The sequence below is a fragment of the Microcaecilia unicolor genome, chromosome 8 (assembly GCF_901765095.1).
Source record: "Microcaecilia unicolor chromosome 8, aMicUni1.1, whole genome shotgun sequence".
NCBI classification, from domain to species: domain Eukaryota; kingdom Metazoa; phylum Chordata; class Amphibia; order Gymnophiona; family Siphonopidae; genus Microcaecilia; species Microcaecilia unicolor.
Genome location: NC_044038.1, coordinates 12,295,390 through 12,309,005, shown reverse-complemented (window position 1 = coordinate 12,309,005; position 13,616 = coordinate 12,295,390). Strand labels below are relative to the sequence as shown.

General features: G+C 44.1%; 1 protein-coding gene across 4 annotated transcripts in view; it reads right to left on the bottom strand.

Moving 5' to 3' along the window:
* Positions 1-13,616, bottom strand: part of LOC115476971 (actin, cytoplasmic 1-like) — a 57,768-nt gene that overhangs the window by 33,715 nt on the left and 10,437 nt on the right. For 2 of the 4 annotated variants that reach the window (XM_030213577.1, XM_030213576.1), the window contains exons 1-5: positions 6,216-6,331; positions 4,421-4,549; positions 2,250-2,489; positions 1,357-1,795; positions 847-1,028 (exon numbers count right to left, since the gene is read on the bottom strand). In XM_030213577.1, coding sequence (XP_030069437.1) covers positions 847-1,028; positions 1,357-1,795; positions 2,250-2,489; positions 4,421-4,543 — 984 coding nt within the window. In that variant the 5' untranslated portion in view covers positions 4,544-4,549; positions 6,216-6,331. Of the gene's footprint in view, positions 1-846; positions 1,029-1,356; positions 1,796-2,249; positions 2,490-4,420; positions 4,550-6,215; positions 6,333-13,616 lie in introns of those variants that run through there. The other 2 variants (XM_030213578.1, XM_030213579.1) reach the window with 2 other exon arrangements.

The following is a 13,616-nucleotide window of genomic DNA, read 5'->3' as shown; positions in this document are numbered from 1 at the left end:
GCAGCGCTGTACAGTTTAACAAAAAAAGGACAGTCCCTGTTCAAGGAGCTTACAATCTAACGGACGAAATGACAAGTTGGGGCAGTCTAGATTACTTGAATAGAGGTAAAGTGGTTAGGTGCCAAAGGTGACATTGAAGAGGTGGGCTTTGAGTAAGGATTTGAAGATGGGCAGGGAGGGGGCCTGGCAGAAAGGGCGGAGCCTGGAGTTGGTGGTGGTGGAGAAGGGTTCTGAAAGGAGGGATTTGTCATGTAATCCATAGCTGTTGCACCACTGATGTGACCCCCCCAGGAAACTGGTTGCTTTGGCAAGTCCTGCCTTACAGTGAAGAACAATGGACTTCCATTTGATAGGGACTTATTGCATTGGTATTCTTGGAACAGCCAGGTATCTATCCCCTTCCCAAAAGATCTTAGATTGTGAGCCTACTAGGGACAGAGTACATGCATATAACAAGTGTAAATCTGATTGTATTACAAAAAAAGGTGGTAGATATCTGACCCTTTATCAGATTAGGTCAAACATGCAAGTCCTATGACTGTCAACATGCTTTGGACTTGCAGAATACCTTTCTGGGAGGGTCATATAACAAGACCTCTGAACAGAGTAAGACAGGTCTTTAGAATGGAGGAGCATCAGCATTACGGTTATCTGAAGCCTCCAGAGATCTTTCTGGAAGGATGGTCCATGCAAGAGTCCATCCATGCACGGTTGCTCAGCTTACATTGGGAGGATGTTTGACATTTCATGTCAAGATGGATTTCAGTTATCATTGCAAAGATTAGTACTGTTTGTATTATGATAAGTCTAAAAATCAACTAATTTAACTAAAGACCTAAATCTTACCTTGATTTTCATTGTGCTGGGTGCCAGGGCTGTGATCTCCTTCTGCATCCTGTCTGCAATCCCTGGGTACATGGTGGTACCACCAGACAGCACGGTGTTGGCATAAAGGTCCTTACGGATGTCAACGTCACACTTCATGATGGAGTTGTAGGTGGTTTCATGAATTCCAGCACTTTCCATACCTGCCAACATCATTGAAAGATTTTTTTTTTTTAGCCTTCCATTCAAGGAATTACTTGGTGTTCGTAAGGTATATCTTTCCACCCAAAAATGTTATTGTACACAGTACCTTACTCCAAAATTAAGTTCACTAATACCCAAGGTAAGGCTCCTGTGCTGATTCTACATCAACCCTACATTGTATCTATACCAACTGCAGAACACACACTTTAAGGAACATTTCCAGACAAATGTATTGAATCCATTACTTGTAAACAGTCGCATCTAAAATCTGTAGATAAGGCATTTAGGTAGTTCAGCAATACAGATGTTAAAGCTAGATTAACCTACCAAGGAAGGATGGTTGAAAGAGGGCCTCTGGGCACCTGAACCTCTCATTGCCAATGGTGATCACCTGACCATCAGGAAGCTCATAGCTCTTTTCCAGGGAGGAAGAGGAGGCAGCTGTGGCCATTTCCTGCTCAAAGTCCAAGGCGACGTAGCACAGTTTCTCTTTGATGTCACGCACGATTTCCCTTTCTGCTGTGGTGGTGAAGCTGTAGCCCCTCTCGGTCAGAATCTTCATGAGGTAGTCTGTCAGGTCACGGCCAGCCAAATCCAGACGCAGGATAGCGTGGGGCAGGGCATAACCTTCGTAGATGGGCACTGTGTGGGTAACACCATCACCAGAGTCCATCACAATACCTGTGGTACGACCAGAAGCGTACAGCGACAGCACAGCCTGGATGGCAACGTACATTGCTGGAGTGTTGAAGGTCTCAAACATGATCTAAAAACAGGAAACACTAATGGATTACAGGATAAATCTATTTCAGTTTTAACAGGTGTAACTTTACATGTATTAAATCATGCAAGCCCTTGCAGAATGTGCTAGTGTGGTATTCCAGTGCACTCAAAAGCCTGGTTTGTGGGAAGGGGGTAAGCAAAAACATGGCCCATCACTAAAAGTATAGCTTGAACAACACATCTGGGGTTGCTGTACACTATGAAGTGGTATCACTATTAGTATCTAGCCTGGTAATTGTTAGACAAGCTCAGTGTTAAGGTCAAACCAAACTGCTGAGAATAACAGAAAATAAACCTGTCAAGATGTCAAAGACTCAGCTCAGGATAACAGAAACCTGCGAAGAATGGTAAATGAGGAATAAATGGAAAGATAAAGTAGTTCTTGAAGGGCATGAGGGAAAAAAAAATCAAAAGAACAAGGATTAGTGAAATCATACCTGTGTCATCTTCTCTCTGTTGGCTTTGGGGTTCAGGGGAGCCTCTGTGAGGAGGACAGGGTGTTCCTCAGGAGCAACACGGAGCTCGTTGTAGAAGGTGTGGTGCCAGATCTTCTCCATGTCATCCCAGTTGGTGACGATGCCGTGTTCGATGGGGTATTTCAGGGTCAGGATACCTCTCTTGCTCTGAGCTTCGTCACCAACATAGCTGTCTTTCTGCCCCATACCGACCATCACACCCTTTACAGCAGAACACAGGTTTCATAATTCAGATACTCAAAAACACAGTTATTTTTATTCATTAAAGGTGTAAACACAGCAAGAAAGCAAGCAGGCACATGCATAGCATTCTGTACAATATTCCTTAGGGAAGCTTATGGCTTACTGGGGGCTGAAACACCGCCCCCTCCATTGCAGTTCCTATCACTATTGCTTCCAAACTGAGACCTTCCCCATTTATAAAGGTTTGGTTTTTATTTATGACCTATTAATATTTTGTTATCTCACGATGTTTCAGGCAGACTGCACTATATAATTGTTTGTACAGAGATTCATGCAATTCATGGTATACTTGTCATAAGTTAAGTAAAACAAATGATAATGGGGTGTGGCATGGCTCCTCTGAAGAAACCCCACCCTATTCAGTTACTACTGACTGGTCTATAAAATTAAATGGTAAAGTAGTGCATGTTTAAAGGGTATTAGAGCAAGAAATTAAGTAGCACTTCTAAACCAAATGAAAGAATTTCATATTCAAGCTATGCAATTTGTTGGTGGAATATGAAGGCAAGGAGTTAACATTGTAGTTCTAATCTAAATCACTTTTATACCGCACAATTCCCAGCATGAGGTTCGAGGCGGTTTACAGTGAATGAATTAGATTATCAGGGCAGGCAAAGATGGGAGGGGGAGGGGAGAGGAGGGCAGAGGGTGGTGTTGCCAAAAAAAATGGCTACCTGAGGTACCCAGGCGGTTAAGATTTGTTGAACAGTCATTCCTCCTGGAAGAAATGTCAATTAGCAAAAACACTCAGTAATCCACAAAAAGATGAAACTCCCAGTGTAACAATCTTAATACAGCAAACTTGAAACGAAAACAAGGAAGGAAAAGCCTCAAAGTAGCTCGAAACACAGTTTTACAGAGCTATGTCGGTCAAAAGGGACCCTTACTTCATCATTGGCAAAAACCTTCCCACGAATAGAGTGACTTCATCCAAAATGCACACCACGCAAAATATCAATGATGTCCTTTTGAATGCATTTTTGTGGAAATTTTCCCCTTCTGGGGACCCTGACACAGTTTTCATGAATTCTGGTCAACGCTGGCCTGGGGGCATTTCTGCAGCTTAAAACCTCCACCAGATGCACTCTGAGTACTTCAATCCAGCCATGAGATAAGTGATTTTTCTCTGAGCATTGATATTTTGCGTAGTGTGTATTTTGATTAAGTCACTATTTCTTGGGAAGGTTTTTAACTATTTATTACATTTGTATCCCACATTTTCCCGCATAGCAGTAGGCTCAATGTGGTTTACAGGTTCCAGAGAGGAGCGTACCAACTCCGGGAATATATACAGAGTGGAAAATAGAGTAACAGTAGGTGCAAGGAAGCTGATAAGGTTCCGGAAAAGAGAATACAACTCTCGGACGAATATATAGTAGCATATAGAGAGAAGTAATCCCAATGAGGCTGATAAAGTCTCCGGGGATGGGACCACAGCTTCTAGTGAGCAATACAGAGTAGGATAAGAATGATGAATGACAATGATGAAGGATCCCTTTTGACCACCATAGCTCTGCAAAAGTGTGTTTCGAGCTACTTTGAGGCTTTTCCTTCCCTGTATAAAAGATTGTTACACTGGAGTTTCATCTTTTGTGGATTACTGAGTGTTTTTGCTCTATTGCGTTTGTAATTCCTCACCCATTTTGTCATTATAGGAAATGTTAGACATGTAAAGTTTAGAAAGTTACTTTGTATCCCTGGATTGGTCAACATTAGCTCGTACCAAAGATTCAAGCCTGTTGCCAGCATGGTCTAACCTTCATTCTGCTTTGTGGTTAGGTTATCCTTTTTAGTATTATGTCAAGCCTAATCAAACCAAACTACTAGAACTGTGTACACAACAGTCAACAAAGTATTTTCCAGCTCTAGTTAAGGAGAACCACACACACCTGATGTCTTGGGCGACCAACGATGGAAGGGAAGACAGCTCGAGGTGCATCATCGCCAGCAAACCCGGCCTTGCACATTCCAGAGCCATTGTCAATAACCAGGGCAGCAATATCATCCTCCATGATGAACTGAAAGACAGAATGTCACACTTGATAACTCATCTGATAGTTGAGCTGTTTAAGAAGTGAAAATCCTCAAGGATTCTTTCATTTATCTAAATACTAGCCGTTAAGGCCGTTACAACGGGCAAGTATTGGTCTGTTGTATTTTCAAGTCTAATTCCCTCCCTCCCCCAGCTCCAAGGCCCCCCTCCTTCCGAATTTTAAAAGTCATCATACCTCGTCAGATTACAGCGGCAGGCAGCAGCAGTGAAAAGCTTGCGAGCTGTGCGCTTCAGGAGCTTTCCTTTCTCTGTCTCAGCTGTGGTCCCGCCCTCGTTTCCTGTTTCCGCAAGGGTGGGACCACAGCTGAGACAGGGAAGGCTCCTGAAGCGACGAGCAGCTCGCACGCTTTTCACTGCTGCTGCTGTAATCCGACAAGGTACGATGACTTAAAATTCGGAAGGAGGGGGACTGGAACTTGATGGCCGGTTGGGGCAGAGTTCAGGCGCGTCGCGCTCCCTTGGGCGCGAAGCTCTATGCGGTAGTCTAGCCCTAAGACCAGCCCTGCTCGCGCCGCCTCTGGACTGCTGCTGTCTGAACGTTCGGGCTCTACTGCGCATTTGCAGGCGCGTCGGTCACTTGCCATTTATATAGATTGATCATATACAATACCCTACTGAGAATCTTAAAGGGAAAAGAAAAAAAATGTTACCACCAGAGCCATTTAGGTATTATATACAGGTATTTGTTTTGTACCTGGAGCAATTGAAGATTAAGCAACTTATGTAGTCACAAGGAGCTGCAGCAAGATCAAACCCAGCTCCCCAGGTTCTCTGTAGTGGCCAGACAGGTCTTACCTGTACAGTGCAGCTTGACCTAGTTGCACTTATTAGAATAATGGCTAAGCTTTTGTGTTTTTTTATTTTTTTTTTTACCATAGTCTAGTAGAGCAGCATCCTTTACAAGTGTGTAGGCAAATAATCATCACGGCAAAGGGTGTAGCCAAGCAGTGTAATAATTATTCAGGTCTGGTTTAGTAGCACAATTCCAGCCACTAGAGGGCAGAAAGCCTCGCGCTTCCAACAGCGGAGATTTGAGCACAAAGCAAAGTGGGGCCACCAATCGGTGCGTTACCAAAAAAGGCAAGATTAAGCCATCCATAGAAAAAGCTACGGGTGTGGCCAAGCACTAGATAGAAGCACAAACCCGGATTTGCAAAATCAAGAGAAAAAAAAAAAGTCACCAGCCCTGCCGTAAGCAGATATAGCTGGAGCCCACCACCTGCCGTCAGGCTATTCACTACAGTAATTAGTGCCCTCTAGTATAACCCCAGGCTAATTGATCGAGCAGCCACAGAACGAGTAACCATAACTCGAAGAGGATTAAAGCCTCCAAAAGGAGGCAGCTAGATCAATCAGCCTGCAAATATTTTACCCGTTCACTGCTCTGTGCACACGTGCAGCCTTTGTGCGTTTCACCATTTTGCACGCCCGGCTCCTGCGGTTTTCACTTATCATTTTGCAATGCAGAATGAGCAAGTCACGAACGTTCCACCGCCCGCACCAACTCACACGCAGAGCTCCTCTCTTCCCCCTCCCCCCCCCCCCCAAAAAAAGAGCCCCTTTTCACCCCCCACCCAGTACAGCATATCACCCCCTTCCTCGTTCCCCAGCTCCCTGCACCCCCTACCTACCGTCGACTGTACCTTCAAGGTCACCCGGCAAAAGCAACAACAACGCTCACAAGTCGCCTACGACCGGTCTTACAGCTTTCCTGTCCTCCTGTCTAAAGACCCGCCCTTCCCCTTTTGACGCAACTTCCTTCCTACCTCGCCTCCCGCCCCAGGAAGTGCGAACTCATTGTTTCCGGCTGGACCAGGAGCGATAAAAAGGGTTGGATTGAGAACAGGACCGGCATGACGTCAAGACGTTGAAGCCATTTAGGTTAGTCTCTGTTTCACCTTCCCTGCGCAGCCGCGTGCCGTGCACGATCAAAGCAATCTATGAGCGTCTGCATCCACGTTTGTCGTTCTTTATTGTTGGTAGCATTTTTATTTAATATTTCACTTATATTTTCAAGCATGCCAGCTTGTGCAGCATATGGATGTAGAGGAAGTATAATAAGGAGTAACTTTTCGTAGGTAGAGCAGTAATCAAACATATAAATGGCAAAAGGCGTACTCACTCGCAAATGCGCAGTAGAGACCCTCTCTGTCCCGCCCCCGCGTCAATATGTGATGATGGGGGCGTGACAGAGAGGGAACCTGCGCACCTGTGAGTGAGGGAACTGCCGTCGCCACCGCTTCCCCCCTCCCCAGGGTTGCCGCTACCGCTCCCTCCACCCACCCGGAGTCGCCGCCGCCACCCACCCTCCACCCGGCCCGGGTACCTGGCTTCACTATTCAAACCGCCGGAACGCAGCACACAGCTCATCTGAGCTGCCATTGGCCTTCCTTACCTGCCTGTGTCCCGCCCTTGCCGACGTTACGTCACACGAGGGCGGAACACACGCAGAGAAGAAGGAAGGCAGACGGTAGCTCAGATGAGCTGTGTGCTGCGTTCCGGCGGTTTGAATAGTGAAGCCAGGTACCCCGCCCGAGTGGAAGGGTGGCGGAGGGGACTCCGGGGGGGAGGGGCCTTTCAACCCCCCCCCCCCTTCCTTTACTAGCCCATTTTTACGGGCTCAACAGCTAGTTTATTATATAAACCGTAATAAGTGTGTCATAAGGAGGGGCTGGTTTTAGGGACATCCTAGCATGTGTTCTATTCGTGCAGAGGTTTTTTTTTTCCTCCTGGTAAAGGGTAACTAAAATAGATATCATGGTATGAGAATCAGGTGCTCAACTTCAGAGTGTCTATCTCTTTGTTTACTTATTTTTAAAAGCTTTAGAAAAAAATGTCCCTGTACCTAGATCAAAAGAGAAAGATGGTTTGTGGGAACTTGCTCCTTATCTTTTGTGGAATGCATTGGTATAAAATGCACTTAATACTGTTTATTACCTCCAGTGCATATTTTCTAGCAAAAAAAGGTGCCAGTACTCAAATGCCAGGCCACCCTTCAGGGGGTGGGGTGATCACGTTTAGACTATTGCAATCTGCTTCTTGCTGGCCTCCCACTTAGTCACCTCTCCCCTCTCCAGTCGGTTCAAAACTCTGCTGCCCGTCTCATCTTCCGCCAGGGTCGCTTTACTCATACTACCCTCTCCTCAAGACCCTTCACTGGCTCCCTATCCGTTTTCGCATCCTGTTCAAACTTCTTCTACTAACCTATAAACATATTCACTCTGCTGCTCCCCAGTATCTCTCCACACTCGTCCTTCCCTACACCCCTTCCCGTGCACTCCGCTCCATGGATAAATCCTTCTTATCTGTTCCCTTCTCCACTACTGCCAACTCCAGACTTCGCACCTTCTGTCTCGCTGCACCCTACGCCTGGAATAAACTTCCTGAGCCCCTACGTCTTGCCCCATCCTTGGCCACCTTTAAATCTAGACTGAAAACCCACCTCTTTAACATTGCTTTTGACTCGTAACCACTTGTAACCACTCGCCTCCACCTACCCTCCTCTCTTCCTTCCCGTTCACATTAATTGATTTGATTTGCTTACTTTATTTATTTTTTGTCTATTAGATTGTAAGCTCTTTGAGCAGGGACTGTCTTTCTTCTATGTTTGTACAGCGCTGCGTATGCCTTGTAGCGCTATAGAAGTGATAAGTAGTAGTAGTAGTAGCACTAAGGGACCCACCCCACAATAGCCAGGCCCCCTGCAAGCAACCAGTCACAGAATCTATGACAAGGCAGAATTGGTGTGTAGAGCTTGAGCTCTTTCATTAAAGCCCTGATTACTTCTAATTAAAAGAAAGATATTAAATAATGAGGGCAGAGCTACCTTCAATCAAAAGTCCAGAGTCAGTGCCAACATTTTCCAGTTCTGTGATATATATTTATTTCTTCTTCAAGTCAGTTTTCAACAGCATTTTCTCAGTTATTACCCAAATGCAAACAATTATAATGCTAATTAATACGTTTTGGATTTTACTGAATTCTATAGGTCTGTCTCGCTGTATTTCCAGTTTTGGCACAGTATAAGTCATCACAAGGACAAAATAGTCCAATGGACTCCATTAGGGACTTATAGCCCATTTAGTTATGTTTAAACAAATGAGAAATCTGCATGAAAGAAAATATTTCTTTTTATTATTTTGATTTATGAAAACCACTTGTCCCTCAGACATGCTTAAAACAGAATAATCCCATTTGTACAAAAGAGATGAGGTGAAGATGTGATTCCATGTGCCCCAATGAAAAGAGACTTTCAAATAAATTAAAAAGCTGTCAAGTTTTTAAAAAATCTTTTATCCTCTACCTTTTTTTTTTTTTTGTACATTTGTACCCCGTGCTTTCCCACTCATGGCAGGCTCAACGCGGCTTACATGGGGCAATAGAGGGTTAAGTGACTTGCCCAGAGTCACAAGGAGCTGCCTGTGCCTGAAGTGGGAATTGAACTCAATTCATCAGTTCCCCAGGACCAAAGTCCACCACCCTAACCACTAGGCCACTCCTCCACTGTTGCTACTATTGGAGATTCTACATGGAATGTTGCTATTCCACTAGCAACATTCCATGTACAAGTCGGCCCTTGCAGATCACCAATGTGGCCGCGCAGGCTTCTACATGGAATGTTGCTAGTGGAATAGCAACATTCCATGTAGAATCTCCAATAGCAGCAACATTCCATGTAGAATCTCCAATAGTATCTATTTTATTTTTGTTACATTTGTACCCTGTGCTTTCCCACTCATGGCAGGCTCAATGCTGCTTACATGGGGCAATAGAGGGTTAAGTGACTTGCCCAGAGTCACAAGGAGCTGCCTGTACCTGAAGTGGGAATCCAACTCTCTTTTAAGGCACTGCCTATCCAACTAGAATAGCTTTTTACTTTTTACAGATGGACCACGCATAGACAGTGGTCCATTATTTCTAATAATCTTTTACTATTGCTTTCTTTTCTTTTTTTTAATTTCTGTTTATTAGCATCAGCAACATTTCAACAAATACACACTCCAACATGAGTGAACATGAAGCACAACATACAATGCCTCAGTTAAATGCTCTGTATTCATTGTCGTCCCTCTGAGTCCCTGAGCACTCAAAATTAGAATAGCTGACATTTTTTATACTTTTACCCCCCCCCCTCCCGCACCATTCATACCATTACAAACCCCATCCACCTCCATAAACAACCCTGCCTCCCTCCCTCTTCCCCCCCCCCCCCACTTTGCAGGTCCTTATACCTCATGAGACACACTTTCCCTTAGGAACTGTGTCCAGATATCCGCATAGTGTTTACAATCCAGCTTAAGAGCCCTCTTATACAACGTACTTTCATATTTAGCTAATTTCTGCATTGTCGACACTATTGCTTTCAATAGCATTTGCTATTCTTTTGAGTGTACTTGTGACTCTGTCAACTGCCAGCAAACTATGCCTACTGGCTTCAACCCATATAATGGGCTAGATAGCCTCATACCATCTCCTGTTCTCAATCAAACTTCCTTCAGGTATGGCAAGGGACAGAAGTTGCATCAGAAGGGGGGCAGGTTGCAGAGAAGGAACACCTCATAGGCAAGGAGGTTTAATGATAGGAGACATCTTGAACACCTTGTGTCTGTACATAAAACCGATCATCAAAGTGTTAAGCAAATGCACCAAATGTGTAATACTTGGTAGCAATAATGAAACTGATGGAATACTCACATAGCAGGCTTCGATGTCCTTGATGTCCCCAGTTATCTGGCAGATGGATGGGAAAGAATGCAGGACCCAGCCTTGGCAACATTAAGCAAGGCTTTTAGTCTTAGCATTAAGCAGCTATCACAGATAACGGTCATTTTAAAGACTATCTCAGCTAACTTTTGTGTACCTATGATTGTACACAGACTCCTGATGCAGGCCTTCTGGCAGAAACACAGTGTTATGTTGAGTCACTTTGAATTCCAATAAACACTGTTTCACTCAATCTTTTATTTATTTAGATTTTGCTCACATCTTTTTCAGTAGTAGCTCAAGGTGAGTTACATTCAGGTACTCTGGATATTTCTCTGTCCCAGGAGGGAAGATGGTATGTGTTTCTGGCTCTGGAAACCTTGGTCTTTTATTCCCACTCTTTATTTCTCTTGAGTTACTTCGTGGGATCTCTTGAGTTCTCCACGCACATGGATTCTCTTTGGACCCAGCCTTGGAACAGAGATGCAATTTACCCAGCGCCAGAGCTTTCAGGACAGTTCTGATTTTATTTTTGTTTGTAATTTTATTAAATTGTAATAAAGTATAACAAAAACATTGATGAAATCAGAATGTCCAGACTATCAAATGAGAAGTAACCTTTTAACATGTATTTTGATTTTTAAAAAATCACATAAACTTGTGATCAACAAACAAAAACTGTTAGTAAAAAATCTGCCCAAGATGAGATATCTAGGAGTATTGCATGGTAAAGATAGTAGTTTCAAAATAGTGTTTTTCAGGATTTCTCTGGTTTTGTCTTGGTCAAAGCCACAAAGCATGGTCTTGTTCTAAACTCTACTATATTTCTATGCAATAGAAACTTTGACATTTTGTCCATTAGATTGTAAGCTCCTAAGAGCAGGGACTGTCCTTCTTTGTTAAACTGTACAGCGCTGCGTAACCCTAGTAGCGCTCTAGAAATGTTAAGTAGTAGTAGTAGCAGCAGCAATACCCTTGGACATCTCATCTTGAGGGCAAATGTTTGCTAAGTTTGATAGTTGGGTACCTGCTTATATTAATATTTAAATCAAGACATTAATTTTTACATAATAGTATACATACAATTGTGCATGTTAAGTATTCATAATTGGATATTCTGGACATTCTGATTTCAATGTTTTGGCCAGGTGGCAGCTCTCTCTTGCTTCTAGGGCAGGCCAAGGCTGATCTTTGCCAGCTGACCCAAATGTGGTGAGGTTCTCGGGGGTCAAACACATCCACCCTTCTTTGAAAGTTACTTTTCCTCAGTGGGACCTTAATTCACCCTCACGAGTCCTGGGTTGGAGGCCCCTGGGTTTTAAACCACTGGAGATGCTCGATGCTGTCTCCCATAAAGCTTGTGCCAGGCAGACTTCTAGATCCCATTTCCCAAAAATAGACAAAGTTCTTTTTTTGGGGGGGAGAGGGGGAATATCAGGATCAAGTATATATGCTTTATACCACTCCATTCTTTTATCTACCACCATCTACTATGTAACACATCTGTCACATGCCTCAGCAAGGCTGGTCAAGATTGGGCCTTAGCTTGCCCTTCTGCACCTGGCTTTTTGGTCATAGCCTCCCCACCCCAAGAAGGGGGCATGGGATTTTTACTGCTATTGCATTGCTCCAACAAAGACCTGTATTATCAAGGCCCTGGGCTTCTGAAAACCTTACGCAGTCCTTTGAGCCCTCGGCAAGACTTCAACCACACAGACAAGTACTTTGGGCTGAGAAGTCTGGCCCAACAGCACGAAAGGGGGGGGGGGGGGTCAGCAAGCAACTGTTCTACCAATTCACATCATCCGCTAGAGGTAGAGAAATGCTGGAATGTTCCTGGCTGCAACACCTCCTATACCAATAGTATTTGAAGCTTCAAGTCACTGCCTCCATCTGATAAGAAAAAAAGAGGGGTGGGGGGGGGGGGGGGGGAATGCTTCTGACCGGTGCTGGAGATGTGGTAAAGACAAGGGCTCATTTCTGCACATTTGGTGGTCCTGCCCCCAGTTTTGGGAGGCGGTGATGAAAGCATTGGTAAGACTGTTTGGAGATTCCATGGTGCGTAGTCCACGGGTGTGCTTGCTGGGGATGTATGACGACAGTGACTCATGGGAACGGAGCAAAATGTTACGTCGGGGTCTGGCGGCAGCAAAATGCCTGATAGTTCGGAAGTGGCGAGTTACTGGCTCTCCTTCCTTGGGGGATTGGAAAGCAAAATTAGAACAACTCATAGCTATGGCACGCTTAACGGCATACCGTAGAGATGGAGAGCTACGGCGCAAGAGAGGATGGTCTCGACTGCAAGAATGGGTGAGGACAATCAAACTTTGATAGGTACGGGTGGTAGTGAGGCAATTATATGCTTGAACAAATGTAAGGGGGTAGGACAGAGCTGAGGGTGTAGACCCTTGTTTATAGTGATTGGGAGTTGATAGTTCAATTTTCACCATAAGGGTGACTGGGTTGTTGTTTTGTTCTTTTCTGTTATATTATATGGATGTCCAATAGTTTAGGACAACTTGGCATTATCTGTACTGTCTTGAATGTTTGTAAGTTGCTTCATTAATAAAAATATTTAAAAAAGTGGAAAAAAAAAGGCAGGGGGGTTAGCACAAAACACACAGGTCTGGACTAGTCTAGCAAGATAATATGAATTAAGTACTCTAAGCAGGTTACATACTAGTCCAGGCTGCAGGTGCCTGATTAGTCAGGGTCATATTGGCTCTGGTAGCAAGGGCCCTACTGTGGTATACAGAGATGCAAAATAGTATCTGAATGCAGAGTTTTGTGAATTAGGGGGAACTGGAAAAAGGAGCACAATCATGAGTTTCTTGGTGTCTGGTCAAAACAAACAAAAAATACTGAGAGTGTGTGGAAAGAGTCTAGCATTAGGAGACCCAGGAGAATTAAGCCAGTTAGTGTAATACTATTTCATTGGTGCAATTTGTACACTTCCCAAAGGTCACCCTATAAGTTGACATAGGAAGCAATATCTCAGTTGAGACATACAAGTGTCCTTACGAAAGGACAATCAGTCCAGCCTTATTTTAAACTCACCTGCGAGTGTAGCTCTCACTACAGAGTAAATTAAGGTTATTACACAAAGCAGATAGTTAATGCTAGATGTCCACTACTGAGCAATGAGGGTTCTGCCCAAGTGAAAGGTGGGAAGAGGTTAAATTTGAAGGTTAAAGCATTTAAAATTGGGATATGAGAAATTGAAGGTAGGGTAATGTGTAGCGAAACAGTTGAGCAACGGTATTGGATACTGCTTTAATAAGAGGCTGAAAACAGCTATTAAAAAAAAGTTACCAAAAATAAAAATCCAA